At 36.5% G+C, this 23,714-nt stretch overlaps 1 protein-coding gene across 32 annotated transcripts; it reads left to right on the top strand.

Annotated features, from left to right (window-relative positions):
- The first annotated feature begins 1,213 nt into the window (after positions 1–1,213).
- Mhc (myosin heavy chain) lies at positions 1,214–21,416 on the top strand. 32 transcript variants are annotated; one of them, XM_085195264.1, is made up of 26 exons: positions 1,322–1,338; positions 1,940–2,208; positions 2,907–3,050; positions 4,502–4,686; positions 4,957–5,152; positions 5,368–5,431; positions 5,584–5,682; positions 6,283–6,386; positions 7,576–7,713; positions 7,922–8,191; positions 9,198–9,368; positions 10,607–10,786; positions 10,869–11,028; positions 11,739–11,791; positions 12,343–12,430; positions 12,839–12,956; positions 13,786–13,903; positions 14,701–14,837; positions 14,915–15,041; positions 15,445–15,654; positions 16,100–16,986; positions 17,489–17,567; positions 18,053–18,298; positions 18,420–20,255; positions 20,376–20,416; positions 21,028–21,416. In XM_085195264.1, the coding sequence occupies exons 2-25, from the start codon at positions 2,002–2,004 to the stop codon at positions 20,397–20,399; spliced, it is 5,841 nt and encodes a 1,946-aa protein (XP_085051390.1). In that variant the 5' UTR covers positions 1,322–1,338; positions 1,940–2,001; the 3' UTR covers positions 20,400–20,416; positions 21,028–21,416. The 32 variants fall into 32 exon arrangements, with proteins under 32 accessions (XP_085051397.1, XP_085051400.1, XP_085051401.1 ...); XM_085195271.1 differs by lacking the exons at positions 1,322–1,338; positions 6,283–6,386; positions 9,198–9,368; positions 17,489–17,567; positions 20,376–20,416 and adding exons at positions 1,214–1,230; positions 6,919–7,022; positions 8,786–8,956; positions 17,183–17,261; XM_085195274.1 differs by lacking the exons at positions 1,322–1,338; positions 6,283–6,386; positions 9,198–9,368; ... (2 more) ...; positions 17,489–17,567; positions 20,376–20,416 and adding exons at positions 1,214–1,230; positions 6,919–7,022; positions 8,786–8,956; ... (1 more) ...; positions 14,161–14,278; positions 17,183–17,261.
- The last annotated feature ends 2,298 nt before the right edge of the window (positions 21,417–23,714 follow it).

Genomic DNA, 23,714 nt, shown 5'->3' with positions numbered 1-23,714 from the left:
ATTTCTTTAGTTTGGGTGGTGGTTGGGAAGTCGCAATTTAAATTTCAGGCCATTTTGGCACCAGTAAGTGAGTACACTAGTAATTAGTGTATATAATAATAATTAGTGTATTTTCACTAACTATTAGTGTATATTCACTAATTACTAGTGTATGTCTACTTTGTAAAAAATTGTTGATGATGGAATGTTTACATATTAATACATCTTATTACTATTCCATTACAGATACTGTATAAAGTATATATTTTTTTTATCATCAGATCCAATACTCTATGATTGTGTATCCTGCAGATAGCAGGGTATGCAGAGGAAACCTGGGAACCTAGTTAAGACACTTCCGTTCCGCACTGTGGCGAATTAGTATCTATAACTAATTTATTTACACGCGAGATTATGAGATTAACGATAGAAAGTAAATTTTGAGATGAATAAAATATTTCTATGTATAGAATATAAACTAAAATTAAAAATATAACAAAATACAGTACAGCTAATTACAATTAAACATCGTGTAATTAAACACAAAATAATACTAAAAGCAAATCTAGATTTGATAAGAAATCTAGAATATCTAGGCAACCCTAGTAAAAATGAAATATTACATCAGTAATCCAACCTGACATAAAGTGCATTTACACGTTTAAACGACATCTCGCGGCCGGCCCTCCAACTTGTTTACATTGATGTGCTACCCGCACCGATACGTTAGAATTAGATATAATTAATTCATATATTAATAGCTATAGTCTCATAGAAACCGTATTTCAGTAGGACCACTCATAAATTTACCCAAATCCCATTTCTTTTCCAAATAGTTTAAAGCTAATCTTATTTACATATAAATGTTTCATTTAATATGAAATATATCGAATAAATAATAATTCACTATAAACTAACTTTTTTCAGAAATTTTCACGAAAAATATATAATGAAATTTTCACTGTATCCTATATAGATAGATATACGTTACAGGCGATGCATAATTATTTTGTTTAAACTAATCCAAGATAACCATATGCATAAACATACGTCAAACCGCTCATATTTTCGAGTTTCCCAACGATGCGCCGCGAGAGTTCCCGCTCGAGTGAAAGACAAGCTTGTCTGAAAGCGTACTGTAGAAGCTGAAGCTCGCATCCGCCTAAAATGGGGTGATCGGGCGAGGTGGTATCGTATTGCGAGTATATAAAGGAACCGCGCCCCCCGCCGCCGGTCAGAACGGCTTCAAACGTAAGTAGGCATGCACGTACCCTGCCCCGTGCGTCAGTGCAGTGTTTAACATCGCGTGTGATCAGTGACGCCAGCTGGTTTTAGCGGATTGGATTTTGCATAGTGCAAGTGAGGAGTGAGCTTCCCGTTGTTTATTGGCTTAGTGGTGGTTGAACGTTTAGTGAGACAGTTCGTGGAATTCTGAAAGAAAAACAATATGTTATTGGAATTTTTGTTCATTGATTATTGAATTAGATGAAATATTAATTAATTTGTAAAGAAAAATAATTTTTATAGAACATTATTAACGATATTTACTACATTTCTATATACATTAGTAAATTTAACTTAAGTTTATTAAAGTATAGTTGTATAATAGTTTAAAAGTAAATAAAAGTAGCCATAACAGGTAGAGTAACAAAAATAGCATTCATTCAGAACTCTCGAACCAGCAGCGATTGCCATAAAAGACAATAAACAACAATCCATGATCGGTCTAAATCCGTTGGCGTCGCTCCAAAGCTAAATACCTGTGACGTAACATCCGTGAAGGGCCGCTCGGGATAAGCTAATAAAAAACGCGCGCATAAGATTCGTATTACGCAAACGGTGTCCGAGCTGGCACCGTTCCCAAACCGGCTACTACTCGGGTTACATCCACAAATAGACGCACGGGGGCCTCTGCTTCGCGATAGAGGAATAACCGCCTAACGTGTTGTGTTCTTCGCAGGACGGCTTCAGGGCTGTGTTCTCGTGTCTCAACTAGCCCAAAAGTCTCGTTAGCCCTCCGAAATGCCGAAGCCACAAGTACAAGAGGGTGAGGACCCCGATCCGACCCCATACCTGTTCGTGTCCCTCGAACAGAAACGTATCGACCAAAGCAAGCCCTACGATGGTAAAAAAGCTTGCTGGGTCCCAGACGACAAGGAGGGCTTCTTGCAGGGTGAAATTAAGGCCACCAAGGGCGAGCTGGTGACCGTCAATCTTCCCGGAGGCGAGGTAATTATACGGTGATGATAGGTGATTGATAATATGATGATCCTGCAAATTCGGATGAAATGGTCGAAGTTAATAACATTTATTGACAGATCGTAAATTAAAAGCGATTTTATAGTAAAATATGTTAATGATAACGAAAAATAGATACGTAACGTAAAGGAATAATGATATTTAAAAAAATGTCAATGAAATTTATTTTTAAAGAATATAAAATATATTTAATAAAATTAATTTTTATTATACATATATTTTGCTTAAGAAAAAAATTATAGAGATTCTATTATTTTCTTTTATTCTTCTCATAATGTTCGCCATATGCAAAATTGCCAAAAACTTAAGCAAATGGAGAGAAAGTAGAGTGAATCGCTCCGTCCCCTTCTTTATTACTTTTTTTATTTGATTATGAAATTAATGCAATACTTAAAGTACATAACATAGGATATAACTAACTTTAACAAAAACTTGTTTAATCCAACAATTAAATGAGCAGGAGAAGACATTAAAAAAGGAACTCCTCTCACAAGTAAATCCGCCGAAATTCGAGAAAGTTGAGGACATGGCTGACCTGACGTATCTAAACGAGGCCGCTGTACTCCACAACCTCCGACAACGATACTATGCGAAACTTATATATGTAAGTAGGCGCAAAAGGCGCCTTTACCATTTCTTTAAAACTGATCTTCACATTTATCCCACAGACAAAAGACTTCAAGAAGGACCTAGTAGCCCAAGTCAACCCGCCTAAGTACGAAAAATGTGAGGATATGTCCAACTTGACATACCTCAACGACGCTTCGGTTTTGTATAACTTGAAGCAGAGATATTACCATAAGCTTATTTACGTAAGTCCGGAGACTTGAGACGGTGCAGCGTTGGAGTTTGCATGCTTTATTTTCCCCAATTTTCACCTTCTCTATAGATACCCATTGGATATTTACCAGAATATCGCAGATATCGATATTTATAACGGACGATCGACAGATCAATTAGAAAGGAATAATGTTTTCGAAATCGATTCTGTTTATGAAGCTATTTTTGGAGCAATAATTTTAAAGACTGACAGTTTTAAATATACAAACGTCCGGCGAAGTGCTCTTTGAATAACCTCTTTGAATATTCATAAGTATTATAAAAGAACATATAATTTTCTAATATATACTTACAATATATCGTACTTGTGTAATTTTAGAATTTATTCCCAAAAAAATTATAGATTTAGTAAATATCATTTCAACTTTTTAAAAGTAAAAAATAATATTTTTCAGACATAAATAAAATGCGATATTAATGATGGTACAATGGTATCTTATCCTTTATCCTCTTTGAACGATTTCACCCTTTTCAGTGCCGTTCTTGAACCCTTATACACAGGACAAGACGGCGTCAACGGATTCCATGACCTCCGGAAAAATCTGTTTTTTTTTTATCTTAGAATAGTTTTTTCGATGTTGTGTAAAATATAAAAAGGCTTTTACTTCAAAAATATCTATTCCAAAAAATATTCTAATGTTAACAAAAGAATAAGAATAGGCAGAATTATATTTATATTAACAAGTTGTCCAAGAAGGAGTAAAAGCTTTTTTCCTTGGTTGAAGCCGGACAAAAGCATAGTAAAATGTCCTTCCGGCTCATCTATATTCTTTTTAGATTTTAGATATCTTCTCTGTTTTAATTTGCGGTGATTTATTTTATTTTTTAAAAAGTTCTCCGACAATATTGATTCGTTACTTGATTATTTATTTTTATTTATTTTAACCAATTATTATTATTATTTATTATATCCACATAAAAATATTCCGGAGAATTTTGATGTTTAGACATAGAGGCTTAAGGTATCAATACAGTACTGCCTCTTTGTCTGTGTGTTTTGTGTTTTTTCCTATTTGTATGAACCATGTTTCTGTTATTTGCTCTGTTTTAAATGTAACATGTAACAAATACTAGGACGTATTTGTGCTGATTTCTATATGAAATAAGCAATACTACGTTATAATATATTAATTTATATATGTCACTTCTCATTTTAGTTTACAGTTTCACAAACAATATTCACAATATCTTCTTTATTCTCCCGATAAATTCCGACGGAACAGACATTTCTTATTTTTTTTTATTTCTCTTAAAATTGTTGTCAAAAATGAAGTTTACAAACTTCCTCAATTTTCTTTCATATTCTGCTCCAATTACGTTACTCTTTAACGTAATCCTTTAGTTGCGCTCCCAAAACCCATTTTCATTCTCAAATATATTTCTTAACAAATATTTAATTTTTCATTGTTTCCACACCGTACAGACTTACTCGGGTCTCTTCTGCGTGGCTATCAACCCCTACAAGAGATATCCCGTGTACACGACACGATGCGCCAAGCTGTACCGAGGCAAGCGTCGTTCGGAAGTGCCACCCCACATTTTCGCCATTTCCGACGGCGCTTACGTCAACATGTTGACCAACCACGAGAATCAATCTATGTTGATTACGTAAGTATTTGTTTAAAAATCATTTAATTTATTAGTAAAAATTGTAAAAGAAAATTAATAAAGTACTCGATGTCACCGCGGCAAAAGTTCTTAAGTGCCTATACAAGCGATGGTAGCGATTGTGATTTCGATTCTCACTCCAGAGAAAAACTTAAAAAACGGAATTATGTACAACTAATTTCTTTGTCCACCCCGTGGAATGTTAACTAATTAATGTATGTAATTACTTCATATAAATCTACAAATCAACAATTTATCCTTTGTAAACAGCGGTGAGTCTGGTGCCGGAAAGACTGAGAACACGAAGAAGGTAATTGCGTACTTCGCCACCGTTGGTGCCTCCCAAAAGAAGGACCCAACCCTCGAGAAGAAGGGATCTCTGGAAGACCAGGTCGTACAAACTAACCCTGTTCTTGAAGCCTTTGGTAACGCCAAGACTGTGCGTAACGACAACTCCTCCCGTTTCGTAAGTATTTTTTTTAATATATTTTTTTAATAAATATAATAATTTAGTCTCTTCTTCTCATTGAACTAAACTCAATCATTATTAAATTTTTGTATATTTTTGAAGCTAAACCTACACTGGAAATATAATATTAGGATATCTCTTAGATATACCATTATCATAAGATATATTAATTAAAAATAATATTAAAGCATTAACGTCACGTTGTTACCCAGGGTAAATTCATCCGTATCCATTTCGGACCCTCTGGAAAACTGGCTGGTGCTGATATTGAGACATGTAAGTATTTTTTTCAATAGGGTAGACACTGTATGTGTATTTATTAATTTTATTGATAAATCAGTGTTTTCATAATTAATGAGCTTATTATTAAGCATTTGTTTTGAAAAAATATTTTTAATATAATAATATTTTTAATCCTTTTATCCTAGATCTGCTTGAGAAGGCCCGTGTCATCTCCCAACAAGCCCTTGAGCGTTCTTACCACATCTTCTACCAAATGATGTCCGGATCCGTCGCAGGCCTTAAAGGTGGGTAATTAATTTAAATAACTAAAAAAAAACTACTGAATGGATTTCAACGAGATAGTACCGTTTCTTAAATAAAATACCTGGTGTAGGCAATACTTATAAATTGTATACTATTGTAATTACTTAGTAAAATTCATACATTTTCAAATTATATTAAGAATATAATACTTGTCTTTAAGTTATAATATGGTAGAATTATTTAGTTTTAGTCACCGCACACAACACATTAGAATGTAATTTAAACGAATATTAACTGTAATTTTAATATTTAGAGATGTGTATGCTGTCAAACGACATATATGATTATTTCATCGTATCGCAAGGAAAAACTACCATCCCCAACGTAGATGATGGAGAGGAATGTGGTTTGACTGACGTAAGTTAGCCTTCATTAGAACAGAAGGCTTTAAGGGGAACCCCGTGTTTATATCCTCCTGACCACTTTGCCGCATGTAACCGGCTAGTGATTAGGGTATCTCGCCCTTTAACAGGAATGAGATCTTTTAGATTAGATTTGAAACCTATACCAGAGCATGCACTTTACCCGTAGTGTTTATGCACCAAATACCAAACGTGACCGTTATTGGTGTGATTTTGTAGCCGTCTGCTTATTGTCTAACGACGTCATGGACTACAACATCGTGTCACAAGGCAAGACCGTCATCCCCGGAGTTGACGACGGCGAGGAAATGAGACTGACTGACGTGAGTCCAGAATGAGACAACTGGCTCAAAAAAATCGGCTTTTTTGTTTTTCTATTGTTTGCTTCGCTTACGACTGGTTTAAAGCTTAGTCTGCATGTGTATGTCAGATAATTAGGCTTCCACATACTTAACGATGCTATACAACCGCATCTTATACTGATTATCCCCTGATAATTCAAGGATAGGTGCGGATTAGTGGAGTCAGTGACGTTGAGCTCTTCGATGTGACAATCGAAACGTGAGTCTACGCAAGAAGCGTGCGTCCCGATTCAGCTATCCTTGTCTGCAAGATTTACACAAACTAGTGTCAAAATTTCTGACATGCGCATTGCATGATTGCTCCTTATAAAAAAATAAGAGAGCACTACGCATAACTTTTAAACATTAAACGTTTGCTATCCCTTCACTGGCATAGGCACTTTTTACAGGACAAACATTATCTAAAGACAAGACAGCTATAGGTTAGGAAGGTATTTTAGGGCGCATCAAAATTTATTCCCTGTGTAATTATTTAACATTGTTTAATCAACAGAGATGTGTCTATTGTCCAACGACATATACGATTACTATAACGTCGCTCAGGGTAAGATTACCATCCCCAACGTTGATGACGGCGAGGAGTGTCTTTTAACTGATGTAAGTGGTAAAAAATTGATCGCGATTTCGAGTGATCCTTTGGAGATGCTAAGACACTAAGACACTGGGCATCTCAAATATCCGCAAATACGGACTATACGCTATTTACATATTGGCGGGTTACATTTACCGCTTTTATGATAGTTTAAATTCCATAGAACTGGATTTGGTGACATAAAGTAGTTATATATTTATTTAGAATTTGAATGACCATCGAATTAGACCCCTTTTCGATAAATTAGACCCCCTTATCCTGAACTTAGTCGTATCACAAATGCCTGATTCGGCTTAGTGCCATAACGCTACCTTTCTGCTACTAATATGTGATTGTAGATTTAAGTTAATTATTAAGAGTGGTAAGTTGCATTTAATATACCTATTACATATAAAGAATAATCATAAAACGCTTGCTTAAATTGTCAATATAAAATTTTAAATGTTGTTTGTAATTTAAATTAAAAGTAATAAAAAGAAGGATTTTGTTTTGTTTTTAATAAAAGCGTTTTTTAAACTTTTTCAAATTTTGTATACTAATACGTATATGTTATTATAGCAAGCTTTCGACATTCTGGGCTTCACTCAAGAGGAGAAGGACAATGTATACAAGATTACCGCCGCTGTAATGCACATGGGTTGCATGAAGTTCAAGCAGAGGGGTCGCGAGGAACAGGCTGAGGCTGATGGCACTGAGGCAAGTTTATTGTTTTACATTAACTAAAAACCACTACAAAAAATAATAGCGGAATTGTCAAATAAAATAAAAAAATATATTTATTTTAATTTACTTATGTATATTTTGTTATAATTTTTTCTACCAAATTTTTACATTATTATACATATCACCAGTATAAATAAAGTTATTTTTATAAAATATTTTTAATATAAAATGTTACTTACAGGATGGTGACAAGGTTGCCAAGCTCCTTGGTGTCGACTGCCCAGACCTATACAAGAACTTGTTGAAGCCCCGTATCAAGGTCGGAAACGAATTCGTGACCCAGGGTCGTAACAAGGACCAGGTTACCAACTCCGTAGGTGCTCTCTGCAAGGGTATCTTCGATCGTCTCTTCAAGTGGCTCGTCAAGAAGTGTAACGAGACTCTAGACACTAAGCAGAAGAGGCAGCACTTCATTGGTGTACTGGATATTGCTGGTTTTGAAATCTTCGACGTGAGTATCAAATAGAAAGGGGAATTTAAAAAAGGGGGAACTAATATATAAGTAAATTCTGAATTTATTCAAATCGGTTCTTACTTTAATTAATATAAAAAAAAATGACAAACGTATTCTAATTTACTTAGTACAGTTATTATATATTCACTAACTTTGTTTTTCTTTAGTTTTTATCTTTAGCAGGAGATGAGGTAAAAAGGTAAAATTTAGCAAGCAAGAAATCTTAATTGTTTCTGTGATATTAATGCGATTTACTTTCTTAGTACAATGGGTTCGAACAACTTTGCATTAACTTCACAAATGAGAAACTGCAACAATTCTTCAACCATCACATGTTTGTGTTGGAACAAGAAGAATACACTAAAGAAGGCATTCATTGGGAATTTATTGACTTTGGAATGGACTTACTGGCCTGCATTGACCTTATCGAAAAGGTACACTGGGTTAAACACACCTAGGGAGACATAGCCTTTGGTGTTATCAGTGTTTTGGTTTAGCTAGCGACGTACCCTGCTACTAATTGATTTTCTAGTTTAGCTACCTAACTCTTTACTTCCCATCCATTTATCTGGGTCTTATATTTTTGAAAAGTACAACGGTTTCGAGCAACTCTGCATTAACTTCACAAATGAAAAGCTCCAGCAATTCTTTAACCACCACATGTTCGTACTCGAACAAGAGGAGTATAAGAAGGAGGGCATCAACTGGACGTTCATCGATTTCGGAATGGACTTGCTTGCTTGTATCGATTTGATCGAGAAGGTATAGTCAATAGTCCATCGGATAGTTTTGCTCGTCGTCACTTGAACAACAACAGACGGGACAGAATTTAGTTTGGCACTACTGCCAAGTCTATGGAGATAGACGCGGCCCCCTATTTTGCACACCCAGGTCTTGGTTAGGAAAACTTACCTACGGAATGAGATCCGTAGTGGTATTTTGTACCCCCTATTAATCATTTTAACCTCTAGCTTTAACCTGTTCATTAATTATCTCCCTGCAGTTCAACGGTTTTGAACAACTCTGCATTAATTTCACCAACGAGAAACTTCAACAGTTCTTTAACCACCATATGTTCGTGTTGGAGCAAGAAGAGTACCAACGCGAAGGCATCGAATGGACTTTCATTGATTTTGGCATGGATCTCCAAAATTGCATTGACCTTATTGAAAAGGTATATGGCGGAAAAGCAACCAAAAACGCTTGCAACTCGCCATGGTCCTTGAGAAAAGTCGTGAAATTATGCTTAGACTAAATTATATATTTGGCTTTCAAAAACGCTTTTCTCGATGGACCCACCAATGTAATACTGTGTTGTGTGAACTTTCGTGTGTTCTTTTATCTATGTTTGTATAATATAAAACCATATAAGTAAAAATGTTTACTCACAACCAAACATACCATACACCGACAGACAAAACTCATTGCAGCAAATACATAGGTACTTAATTGTTTCGTAATCTTTTCCATGTCCTCGCGGCAGATGAACGGGTTTAATCAGCTCTGTATTAACTTTACCAACGAAAAATTGCAACAGTATTTTAATCATTTCATGTTCGTCCTAGAACAAGAGGAATATGAAAGAGAAGGGATCTTGTGGACCTTTATAGATTTTGGTATGGATCTCCAACCGACCATTAATTTAATAGAGAAGGTATTAGAGGTATATCGTATATAGCTTGAGGCTGTAGGGTCGCGTTTAGAGAAGCTTCAGGCTGTTAAAGCCAATCCCAATCATCGCCTGCAAATGCAAGTAAATTTTGCTGGCTGTATCCTCTCCCCGCGGTCTATTAAAAATAAAAGCTTGTAAACACGCAAAAATCGTATCGGCTAATTCATTTGCTAAATACTATAGATACCTAAAATATGCACTACGCCATCGCGAAACAGCAAATATATAAATCAGACACATTAGGAGCAATTTAAAAATATTATGTAGAAGCAATGTTTATTGAATTATTTAAATTTTGCTAATAATAATGAATGAAAATTTTGTGGAATAATTAATTCGCTATATCCTCTACATAAAGATAAAAAGCAGCAAACATTATTCGTAGAATAACCAGTATATAAGTACACGCATAATATAACACAAAAAAGAATTACTCAATTATAATTTTCTACTTGCATGACGCTTTTATTTTAACGCATAACAACTATTCTTAAGTTCACATTACATTTTTTGTTTGTTTCTATTACGCACACAAAATTTCCTGTTACATATATACATACACAATTTCTAAATTATCCAAAATTTTTGATGTATATACAAATTTAATTAATTTATTAGCATTTATGAAATTTATATAATTTGTGATAGCAATTGAAATTTTCTAACTGCAGCTTTGTTCATTAATACACACACACCGCTCACAGCACTTTCACACTCTAATCTCACTGGTCCGATTTCAGCCTATGGGTATCCTCTCAATTCTTGAGGAAGAGTCTATGTTCCCCAAAGCCACCGATCAGACCTTCGTTGAGAAGTTGAACAACAACCACTTGGGTAAATCTGCTCCTTATCTGAAGCCTAAACCCCCCAAGCCTGGTTGCCAAGCCGCTCACTTCGCTATTGGTCACTACGCCGGTAATGTAAGTATTCAATCCGTATAATACTTGACCATAGAGATTTAAAGTTTGTCGAGATAAATAATATAATCTATGGTTCCCGTAGGTCGGTTACAACATCACTGGATGGCTTGAAAAGAACAAGGACCCTCTTAACGACACTGTCGTCGACCAGTTCAAGAAGGGCCAGAACAAACTGTTGGTTGAGATCTTCGCTGATCATCCTGGTCAATCTGGTGATGGTGGTGCTGGTGGTGGTGGCAAGGGTATGTATCATTTTAATAGACTGTACATGGATGTTTCTTCATAATAATCACGTATTTTATTTATTTCAATTATAGTAAAGCTATGAATATTTCTAACCTGGTGGATATCATCAATGGTAATAACGGACAACAACGTACATAATTATAAATTTTAATTGTGTATTAAAGATATAAGGCTTAAAATATTGGCCAAGTTTTTACTTAATTCCTTTAAAATTTAAAGCTTAACAACTGAACTGATTTTTACATTATATGTACTCGTACATATATAACGTGAAAACATCATATGTCATAACCACCATTACTTTCCATTTCTTAAACATCTTTTGCGTAAAATAGGCGCTGGAGGCAAGCGTGCCAAGGGTTCTGCCTTCCAGACAGTATCATCACTTTACAGGGTAAAAAGACAAACGCCTGCTCGATCTTTGCTTCTATGTCACGTGGCTTGTTGTCCTCGTCTATCAACATGTTTAGGATTGACACCTTATAAATAAATATTGTACAAATGAAGAAAAAGGTGTCGATCCTCCATGCTTCATCATAATAAATATATGTTTGTCCACGTCAGTCAATGTTTCACAGCGATCTAGTTATGTAAGCCCTTACTGGTGTATCGTCGGAGATATCTACAATTATGTATTCTATGTATTTTATGTCGGTTTTTGTGATCGTCCTGGAATTAATTGTTGCTTAATAATGTATATCCATAGGAGGTCGCGGTAAAAAAGGTGGTGGTTTCGCAACTGTCTCCTCCGCCTACAAGGTACACTAAGATTATGATTATTGGAGTTTTTTAAAAACAATTATCACCCTCATTAGGTGTAGATATACTTAAATCTACACCATATGAAGCTATTTCTATAAACGAAGTAGTTGTAAAACCTCTATACAGGAGGATGAGGAACGCTCCTCCTTTCATAATCATTTGAGTAAATTTATTATAATAATGTTAATATTGAAATTGCACCATCCATTTCAGACACTAAATACGTACGTGTCGATATCGTTAAAGCGCAAACCGTCTAGAAAAGACAATTTTTACTGCTGACTACTCTACTATGCTTTTTGTTGTTTGTACGTGTGTATCTAACTCTAGTGTTACGTGTGTATTACCTAATTATTCATCCGTGTTATCATTATAATACTTCAAATTATTATTCGTATATCATTTCATATTATGTGTGAATTTTGAAAATCATAAAAATTTCTTTGAAAATAAAAAAAATTGATACAATATCAAAAGTTTGGTGTTCTTACTTTATTCATAGTTAAAAAATTAAAGAGCTAAAACTAATAATTTTCATATCGGTACAGGAGCAACTTAACAACTTGATGACAACTTTGAGATCTACTCAGCCTCACTTCGTACGTTGTATCATTCCCAATGAATTGAAACAGGCTGGTGAGTTCATATTTAAATTTATATTTAGTTATTTCATATATTTCTTTTTATATTATGATTTGAAAACTGGAATGGCCTAATAAATCGTGAATTTTATGACTCTATCATATACATACAACGCCTACAGTATATTCACCCGACACTCACAAAATCGTGTAGGTGTCGAGTGATGGAACTATAATTAACAACAGCAACCCGGGCTACTGAAAATGTTACACGAAAATGTCTTGGATGACCTAATAAATAAGCTCATCCTGGATATATTTATAATAATAAAATAAAAAACATCATGAGTGGAGTAGTATTTAGATAAATAACTTATCTTTTAGGTGATATGAAAATATAACATGGTAATATAATGCTATGGATGTTTACTTATTTTGTTACATTTATGACTTTTGCCACCAGGTCTCATCGACTCTCACCTTGTAATGCACCAGCTCACCTGTAACGGTGTGCTTGAAGGCATCCGTATTTGCCGTAAAGGTTTCCCCAACAGAATGGTCTACCCAGACTTCAAGCTCCGGTAAGATTCTGAATAAAATTTGAAAATATTGATGTTATTAGAGGTATCATAATATATTTATGATGTCATAGGAAATACACTTAATATTTTAATGTAGAAATTTAAATGCTATAAGTATATAATAAATGACTATTTTCTTCGGCAGTCTAAACAAATTCTTTTAGCTCTGGAGCATTCGTATATCTGGAACAGTTTTATTCTTGTACACAAGCAACTGACTATTTCTGACGTCATAGGAAGCATGCTCTTTATGAGTAACACGATCTAAATTTATTTGGATGAATCAAATCTTACGAATTCACACTTCACATACTTGAGTCAACGACTAAGTATATCTGGACAATTTTCGACGGTTACTAAACTATTTTGAACTAAACTAAAAAGTATTTAAAACAAAACAGTTACATGATACTTGCACCAGCCGCAATGACAGCAGAAAAAGACCCTAGGGAGGCGGCTAGGAAGTGCCTGGAATTGATCGAGCTTGACCCTGAAAGTTATCGTATAGGTCTTACGAAGGCAAGGAAAAATTGAGTTCTCTGTAGAAGAGTGGTTTAAATACTATTGGACCTTAGTCTATATAAACTCTAAAGAATAGAGTTTTTCAAAATTTTTTACTCTTATTAGTTTTGACACTCTTTGGCACTTAGAAATTTCAAAAACTTACCGATACTTAACGCTAAAGTATCGGGAACATGAAAATACGAAATCATGTAAACTGTAGAACGTATTCAACTAGCTTTACCTTTACTTAAGTAAATCGGAGCATTGCTCTTCTTGGTATTGTGTGACTTTCCCTCATCGTTTGCCATATATTTTGATAATGTAGTTACAAGATCCTGGCTCCTCAAGCTGCCGAAAAGGAATCAGACCCCAGGAAAATCGCTCAAGTCATCTTGGAATCCACAGGCTTGGATGTCGAATCATACCGTCTCGGTCACACCAAGGCATGTTTGATGTTTCAGTAGATAGCAGTTTGATATTGAGCGATCCAAAAGTACTTGGGTAATCGCAGGGCTTGCGTACGCTTTATATTGTAGAACCTTTAGGAACTGGTAAAATGGAGTGGTATTTATTACATAAACCCCTAACCCTTACGGAGTAAGGGTGCTTTTCCTTGAGAGCCCAAGATACAAAGGCTCGTTTGTTTTCCTTCTTATCCTTAAAAAGCTTCATTCATTTTTTGTGTGCTTCCCAAACGCAGATACAAAATTCTGTGCCCGAACCTGGTCAAAGAGCCAATTAGTGCTGAAAAAGCCACCGAGAAAATTCTCGAACATACCGGCTTGGATTCAGAGTCTTTCAGACTCGGAAGAACAAAGGTAGAGACACTAGCAACATGCCTACAAAACTTCCTTTTGATCATATTTGCACGCGATACTTATTAATGCTTTTTTCCTGTAACTAATACAATCCTTTCATATTTTTTCTTATAGTATATTGTAATAAGTTGTGTTCTATATGTTGTATGATACTAATTATTTTAGAAATATTTTAATAATGTTAGTGTTATATATAATTTCTTTATTTTAATTTTTTTTTCTATTCTTCCTTCTTCGCACTTCCTTCTCTCTTATAAATTTATTTATATTCAATATAAATATTTGTTTATATAAATAATCTTAGAATTGTATATATGACACAATTTTATAAGACAAAAGTTATTCAAGAATTGTAATATATAATATATATTTTAAAATATCTATTTACCTCTGTGAATTAACACTCCTCTCTGGACGAGTAGGTATTCTTCCGCGCTGGTGTCCTGGGTCAGATGGAAGAGCTGCGTGACGATAGGTTGTCCAAGATCGTATCTTGGCTCCAGGCCTTCATCCGTGGTTACCTCTCCCGTAAAGAATACAAGAAGTTGCAAGAACAGAGGTGAGAAAAAAACCTTTAACTTAAACTTAACATACGCAATATAATGTTTTTACAATTTTGAAACTGCCTCTCAATAGGGTCGCCCTCCAAGTTGTCCAACGCAACTTGCGCAAGTACTTGCAGCTCCGCACCTGGCCATGGTGGAAATTGTGGCAGAGGGTCAAGCCCCTCCTCAACGTCACCCGCATCGAGGATGAAATCGCGGTACGTATTCACCTGTTGAGTTGTACAATGATTGATCTATTAAAAATACCACTCAAAACGCGTGATTCAGGTGTACGTAAATAGAATCAACCGCGCCCACCTGGCGGTTACGTGACACCATCGCACCTGCCGCAGCCATTTCTGGATTTCTCCCACTCCAGCGACGTGCGTTTTTACTTATACAATGTAATATGTGCGATATGCGGGGGCGATTGCGGCGTCGCTGGAAAACTCCAGCGCGTTTCAGTTGCGGAGTGGTCGGCGGTGCGCGCACCCTTCCTCGACATTCGAACGAACCGAAATATAGCATTCCTAGTTTGAATTTATGATTTAATTAATAACGATGGCAGCGAATTTCTTGTCGACATGGGATGGTGTGGATAAAAGTGAGGTGATTTTACAGAAATTGGAGGAGAAGGCACAGAAGGCTCAAGAGGCTTTCGAAAAGGAAGAGAAGCTCCGCAAGGAAGTTGAGGCCCTCAACTCTAAGCTGCTTGAGGAGAAACAAGCCCTCCTTGCCAACCTTGAGGGAGAGAAAGGCTCTCTCTCTGAGACCCAGGAGCGCGCAAACAAACTTCAAGCACAAAAGGCTGACGTGGAGAGTCAACTTAGGGTGAGAATTTTTACGTATAAAAAAAATAGCTATGTTTTAAATAATGCTTAAATTTTACTACATTTTTTATTTTATATTATTGTTATATACTTAGCAAGTATTATAACTTAAAACTAAAGTTTAGTTCAGTATTATAGTTAAATTTAGTTCAGTATTACACTTTAAGCTTAGCTACTTTTAAATTAAACAAAGTATTGAAGTAGCAAAACTTGCCAGCAACATGAGTATTTATCGACCTTCTTTAAATAAACAACATTTTGTTTATACCAAGAACAGGGTTAGATGTTTAAAAATAAATTGTACGTCTACAAAGTGTACGAATTTATTGCAAATCTCACAATAATAAATAAAACGATTACCGATAGATACAAAACAGATGTGGTGTAAAGTAAAAACTCATAAAACAGTTTTATTACTATTGCTCATTGTTCTAAATTGATTTTAGGACACACAAGACCGTCTCACTCAAGAAGAAGATGCCCGCAACCAGCTCTTCCAGGCTAAGAAGAAGTTGGAACAGGAAATCTCTGGCTTGAAGAAGGATGTCGAAGACCTCGAATTGTCCGTCCAGAAATCGGAACAAGACAAGGCTACCAAGGACCACCAAATCCGCAACTTGAATGATGAGATCGCCCACCAGGACGAACTTATCAACAAGTTGAACAAGGAAAAGAAACTCCAAGGAGAATCGAACCAGAAGACCTCTGAAGAGCTCCAAGCTGCCGAAGACAAGGTCAACCACCTTAACAAGGTCAAGCAAAAGCTCGAGCAGACCTTGGACGAGCTTGAAGACTCACTCGAACGTGAGAAGAAACTGCGTGCCGATGTTGAGAAGCAGAGGAGGAAGGTTGAGGGTGACCTCAAACTTACCCAGGAAGCCGTCTCTGACCTCGAACGCAACAAAAAGGAACTCGAACAGACTATCCAGCGCAAGGACAAGGAAATCTCTTCTCTCACCGCCAAGCTCGAGGACGAACAATCTCTGGTCAGCAAACTCCAAAAACAAATCAAGGAACTGCAAGCACGCATCGAAGAGTTGGAAGAGGAAGTCGAATCCGAACGCCAGGCTCGTGCTAAGGCTGAGAAGCAACGCGCTGACCTCGCTCGTGAACTCGAGGAGCTCGGCGAGCGTCTTGAAGAGGCCGGTGGTGCTACCTCTGCCCAAATTGAGCTTAACAAGAAGCGTGAAGCTGAGCTTAGCAAACTTCGCCGTGATTTGGAAGAAGCTAACATCCAACACGAGTCCACCCTTGCCAACCTCCGCAAGAAGCACAACGATGCTGTTGCTGAGATGGGTGAACAGCTGGATCAGCTCAACAAGCTTAAGGCTAAGTAAGTATACTGTGTAGAGAGTAAAATAATAATTAATTATTTCCCAAATATCGTGGTAATCGATTTTCTACTTTATATGACAACTAAAGGAAAAAATAAATGACCAGAATTATTTTTCCTCAAAGTCGTCAACTAGACTATATTGAAAAGAAAAAGATATTCTTAATAGAATTATTCACTATAACTACAAATTCAGGGCTGAACATGATCGTGCATCTTGCTACAACGAGCTTAACAACACACGTGCGGCTATTGACCAAGTTGCAAGGGATAAGGTAACATGTCATCCATAAGGCATGACTGGCCTTGGGTGAATTGCATGATGTCCTTTCCCGGTAGACAAGTACATTCTACATTACAGACAACATATTATTATGATAATTATCAAATATATTTATATATTATATTATATTATAGGCATTTAGGTGAATTTTTTTGCAGGTGTCCAATTTAATGTTAGGATACACTAATATATATATTATGTTATATTTTATCCACCCAGGGCTGAGAAAGAGCGCTCTCAATACTTTAGCGAAGTCAATGACCTTCGCGCCGGTCTCGACCACTTGTCCAACGAAAAGGTATACAACAATGAACAAATAGTCGTGTTGACAATTGCAGGACGCTTCGCAGCTTTGTACAAATTTCGTGCAAATTTAGATCTCGCAGTTAAACACATACATGAACGACTTTTACAAATAAACCGAAAAATAACAGTTTCCTCTTAAAATGCTTTAGGACTGCTTTGTTATAAAACCTAACGTATTGTGTGTGTTAACTAATATTATGGTAAGAAACTAAAACGAAAAGGCATGAGAAAATGAAAGAAGAATAATATATTGACGTGTGAAAGTTTGTATTGTAGTGATAAATAAACTTTAAAAAAATTTATGATTATCCCTTGAATATTGTTTTGTATTTTCTTAATATATTTGTTTGAGTTATTTACTTATATGTATGTATTTACCAATTATTACCAAGTATTTACCAAACGAAAATATACATCTACACATTGATAATTTATCGAATAAAATCAATATATTTTATTAATAAAAATATTTCTTAGGCTGCCCAAGAAAAGATCGTCAAGCAACTCCAACACCAGCTCAATGAAGTCCAAGGTAAGGCTGATGAAGCCAACCGCACCCTCAACGACCTTGATGCCGCTAAGAAGAAGTTGTCCATTGAGAACTCCGACCTGCTCCGCCAGTTGGAGGAGGCTGAGTCCCAAGTATCCCAGCTTTCCAAGATCAAGGTGTCTCTCACCACACAGTTGGAAGATACCAAGAGGCTCGCCGACGAAGAGGCTAGGGTAGAGTATTATCTATAAAATTTTATATGCATAATTAAAAATTATATTAATTCAGATTTTCGAAAAAATAATATTTCGTATATTCCGAATACTAAATGTACTTATTTTATTTTTTTAATAGGAACGCGCCACCCTACTTGGCAAATTCCGTAACCTCGAACATGACTTGGACAACATCCGCGAGCAAGTCGAGGAAGAGGCTGAGGGCAAGGCTGACTTACAACGCCAATTGTCTAAGGCTAACGCTGAAGCTCAACTATGGCGCTCTAAGTACGAATCCGAGGGTGTTGCTCGCTCTGAGGAACTCGAGGAGGCCAAACGCAAGCTCCAGGCTCGTCTTGCTGAAGCTGAGGAGACCATTGAATCTCTCAACCAGAAGGTTGTTGCCCTTGAAAAGACCAAGCAACGCCTTGCTACCGAAGTCGAAGACTTGCAACTCGAGGTTGACCGTGCCACTGCCATTGCTAATGCTGCCGAGAAGAAACAAAAGGCATTCGATAAGATCATTGGTGAATGGAAACTCAAGGTTGATGATCTTGCTGCTGAGCTTGATGCCAGCCAAAAAGAATGCCGCAACTACTCTACTGAACTATTCCGCCTTAAGGGTGCCTATGAAGAAGGTCAGGAACAACTTGAAGCCGTCCGCCGTGAGAATAAGAACCTTGCCGATGAAGTTAAGGACTTGCTTGACCAAATCGGTGAAGGTGGCCGCAACATTCACGAAATCGAAAAGGCCAGGAAGCGTCTTGAAGCTGAAAAGGACGAACTCCAGGCTGCTCTTGAAGAGGCTGAAGCCGCTCTTGAACAAGAAGAGAACAAGGTCCTACGCGCTCAACTTGAGCTCTCTCAAGTCAGGCAGGAGATTGACAGGAGGATTCAAGAGAAGGAAGAAGAATTCGAAAACACTCGCAAGAACCACCAACGCGCCCTCGACTCCATGCAAGCTTCCCTCGAAGCCGAGGCTAAGGGCAAGGCTGAGGCCCTGCGCATGAAGAAGAAGCTCGAGGCTGACATCAATGAACTTGAAATTGCCCTCGATCACGCTAACAAGGCCAATGCTGAGGCCCAGAAGAACATTAAACGCTACCAACAACAAATCAAGGACCTCCAAACCGCCTTGGAAGAGGAACAACGTGCGCGTGACGATGCCCGTGAACAACTTGGTATCTCTGAACGTCGTGCCAATGCTCTCCAGAACGAGCTTGAAGAATCACGTACTCTTCTTGAACAGGCTGACCGCGCCCGCCGCCAAGCCGAACAGGAACTTGGTGACGCTCATGAACAGCTCAATGAACTCTCCGCCCAGAACGCTTCCCTCTCTGCTGCCAAGAGGAAACTCGAATCTGAGCTCCAGACTCTGCACTCTGACCTCGACGAACTTCTCAATGAAGCTAAGAACTCCGAAGAGAAGGCCAAGAAGGCCATGGTCGATGCTGCCAGATTGGCTGATGAACTCCGTGCTGAACAGGAACACGCTCAGACCCAGGAGAAACTCCGCAAGGCCCTTGAACAACAGATCAAGGAATTGCAAGTCAGGCTTGACGAGGCCGAGGCTAACGCACTCAAGGGAGGCAAGAAGGCGATCCAGAAACTTGAACAGAGGGTACGCGAGCTCGAAAACGAGCTTGACGGTGAACAAAGGAGACACGCTGACGCACAGAAGAACCTGCGTAAGGCTGAGAGACGCATCAAGGAGCTCACCTTCCAGGCTGAGGAGGACCGCAAGAACCACGAGCGCATGCAAGACTTGGTCGACAAACTGCAACAAAAGATCAAGACCTACAAGAGGCAGATCGAGGAAGCCGAAGAAATTGCAGCTCTTAACTTGGCTAAGTTCCGCAAGGCACAACAAGAACTGGAGGAGGCTGAGGAGAGGGCAGACCTCGCCGAGCAAGCCATCAGCAAGTTCCGTGGCAAGGGACGCGCGGGATCCGCCGCGAGAGGAGTCAGTCCAGCGGTGAGTTCCATTTTCATTAATAAAATTATCAATTATAGTTAAATAAATAAATGGACAATTTAAAGAAATACTAGGAATTTCTATATTTATGAACTAAACGATGTTCTTTTATTCATGCAGGCGTCCGTTAAAGGGCGTCCATAGATCTTCACTGGAAAAATGTAAGTTGTGTCAACCCTGAAACACAACAACAGCATACTTACAGTGCTGCAAATAGATTTGTGAACCCGTTTGAAATCCAGTTAGATATTGAAAATAAAATGAATGAGCATGAAAATAAAAATATTTTTCATATATACCAAACAATTGTTTAAATTTATCAATTATAGGGATTTTTGTTTGTCTATCCGGCATGTTTCCTGCACGTTGTATCTATGAGTACGCGAAAGGCGTATATATTCTTAGTGTTGTTTCTCTTTCATAATTATTTTTATCTTCTTTTTATTTACAAGTATTGTAAAAGTCAAGTATATGATATAATTAAAGATAAATTAAAAATAATATTTAAGTACTAGTAATGGTACTAGTTACTACTTGTGTCTGAGTTAGAAAAGTAAAAGTAGTAAACTGTTGCCTTTAAATTCAAGATTTTTAACATATTTTTTTGCAACCTTATTAAGCAACCCTTTGGTTTACGTATTGAAATTTGACAATTCCTTGTGAAACCTATGTATTTATTTATTTAACCTCATAATTAAATTGAGAGAGAGTTGGTTAGAATTTATTTAAATGTAATAAAAAAGTTATATACTAATAATTATTTTGTTTGCAGCCCCCACGCGCGCGCCCCGCCTTTGACGGCTTCGGCACTTTCCCACCAAGGTTCGATCTGGCGCCCGAAAACGATTTCTAAACGTTCCACTACAGAAATTAAAAACGGACTGTACAGTTTTCAACATGTAATAAAAACAGTGTTAAGAGCGTGAACCAATAAACTGTATTATAATCCAAAATTAAACAAAAAATAATGTTTTACTGAATATTTTGTAACTTGTTGATATTTATTTATAATAATTTATTACCGTTTTTGGGGCGTGGGATGGGTGGGCGCGACCTGAGCCTCAGAGACACACCTTACATCCTCCACACGGTCACCCGCGCACCCATCGCTCGCCTTACTTGACATCCAATAAACGATATCGTTGTCATAAAATATTAAAATGACGTTTTATTTATCTGTTCCCACCATTAAATCATATTTGTTTGACATTGACATATATATATATATATATATTTTAAATTATTTGCTTGTACAAAAGATTTGTATGGACATCTTAGTCCTCTGAGATGAACTATTTATATATATTTTTTTTTGTGTTACATAAAAGTATATAATATTGCATATTATTATTCATTAATAATATTAGAATCTACACAACATAGATGCTATTTTACCTTATTATTTAGCACACATCTAAAATTGCTAAACATATTATCAGTTCAAGATTATGAATATGTTGTAGTTTAAAATCTATAGTGAGAACTAAGCAAATATTATTAATAACTTAAAAGTTTGTTATGTTGAAAAATATGAATAAATTATTACATTAAGTAAATTTTATATGACACCAGAAATGTGATAAGATTCACACATTATATCTTTAAATATATCATGGTATATAGCCATAAGCAACTTCACACTCTTTCTCACTTAACACAGTACACAAGGGCCTAGTATTAAGTTACTCCGATTTCCAAGCACACCTCGAATACGGAACTCTCAACTCTACAAAAGCGGGCAAATGATAATAATTTAAATGTAATCATTCTAGAGTGAGGATCGAACCGACAACCATCGCGCTTACATTCAAATAGTCGCACTAAATCACGGCGGCCTAAACGAGTGTACAATCATTGGCTTTTATAAAAAAATATCTTAAATGAACTAAAAAATGTATGAAAATCGTGTTAATACGAAAATAAGAACTACTAGAAGTACTTTTAAAAGCACATACAATCTAGATATACTATCGAAGAAACGCTTTGATACATTCCATTTTCCCTATAAATCTTCTTATAATGTGTCGACATCGCTGAAATTAGGACTTAGCAATTAATCATAGAGACTGTTGGTAAATTATAATTAATTAATCTATAATATATATTAGTTTAAATGATATACTTTGTAAGACGGAAACTGGGACTATAAATTTTGTAGAGCAATGTATGTATTTACTGTAATAGATGTGGCCTGTGGGCTCAAATCCAGCTTAGTAATTGGCTATATTTAATTTTGCTCCTGGTTGGGCAGTTGTGAGTTTGACTTTCATTGGGGAGAATTATTTTTTTTCATTTTCTCGTTTTAATATAAAAAAAACGAATCGTGGTGTTGAGTTCAACCACTCAACATACAGTGTCTCGAAAATTAAACGGAACATTGGGAACGAAATGTATTTACTTTGCGGAACAAGGTTCTCTCTGTCTACTCTGCTATCAGTGCGAATGGATATAGCAAAAAGCTCAAAAAATCATCTTAAATTCTAAAACTAAACAGAAATAAAAACTTTATAAAAATTTTACAGATTTTTATTTATGTAAGTAAATATGAAAAACCACGAATCATCAAGTCTGGATATTAACACGGTGCACCTGTTTAGGTTATTAAATTTCTTAGTATTGCTTAGTTTAGCTGATCTCATATGTTATTTTAGTAAAGTCAGTCTTTATAATATTTCCTGACTAATTTTTCGAATTCATTATTGACTAGCAATTCTCCCGGCGTTGCCTACGTGGTTATATTGTGAGTTTTCAGTAAAAAGTAACTGATGATCTCGTAGCTTTTCCAAGCATAGCAGTGTAGGCAGAGGGAACCTAGTGCTAAAACACTATTCCCCACACACCGCTCAATTTTCAGACACTACATGTTGAATGGTGGAGCTCAGCCTCAACCGGGAAATATGTTTTTTTATCTTTACGCTGTATCTTGCTGTCTCTCAGTCTCTAGTGTCATGAACCTACAACCGTTGGGTTTAGAATAACACCCTTGTGCTGCTGCGCGCGGCGCCACAACGTCCTTAATAAATCCATAAATAAAGCTTAAACTGAATTAAAGTACGTGTTAGCTAGACGTGGAACTGCCAGCTAAAATTCCATGTCGCATTACTCACCTGTCTAATACTGCGACAAAATTAGCTCTGAACGGTGTCAAGAAACTAGACCGTCATTTGCTATGTATTTTCGGCTAGTTAAGAGCCGCTGTGGTTGTGAGTTCTATTTTCACTCGTGGAAATTATTATATTTGAATTATTTTCTAATTGAAAACAGTCAGTTTCAGTTGTCAGCACGACAGTTGTGGTTTCGATTCCCACTCGAGAAAATGAAATTTAATATTTTCATTAAGCCTACCTAGCCCATGTACCCTGCTATATGCAGAAATGAAGCTGAAAGAAAAAAAGAATAACAGATCGACGCATCAATAAATTCTCGGCCTTTAATATAGGTAGAAATTTCAATAAAAAA

This window comes from Heliconius melpomene, chromosome 12, assembly GCF_056956725.1.
Source record: "Heliconius melpomene rosina isolate 202511_hmr_F chromosome 12, ASM5695672v1, whole genome shotgun sequence".
Classification (NCBI taxonomy): Eukaryota; Metazoa; Arthropoda; class Insecta; order Lepidoptera; family Nymphalidae; genus Heliconius; species Heliconius melpomene.
Note: the sequence above shows the minus strand (reverse complement) of the source record. Positions and strands in the feature narration are given on the sequence as shown.

Coding starts and splice junctions, on each gene's coding strand:
- Mhc (XM_085195274.1), top strand. CDS start 2,002: ATGCCGAAGCCACAAGTACAAGAGGGTGAGGACCCCGATCCGACCCCA. Junction 4,687..4,956: donor AATCAATCTATGTTGATTAC/GTAAGTATTTGT, acceptor CTTTGTAAACAG/CGGTGAGTCTGGTGCCGGAA. Junction 5,153..5,367: donor ACGACAACTCCTCCCGTTTC/GTAAGTATTTTT, acceptor GTTGTTACCCAG/GGTAAATTCATCCGTATCCA.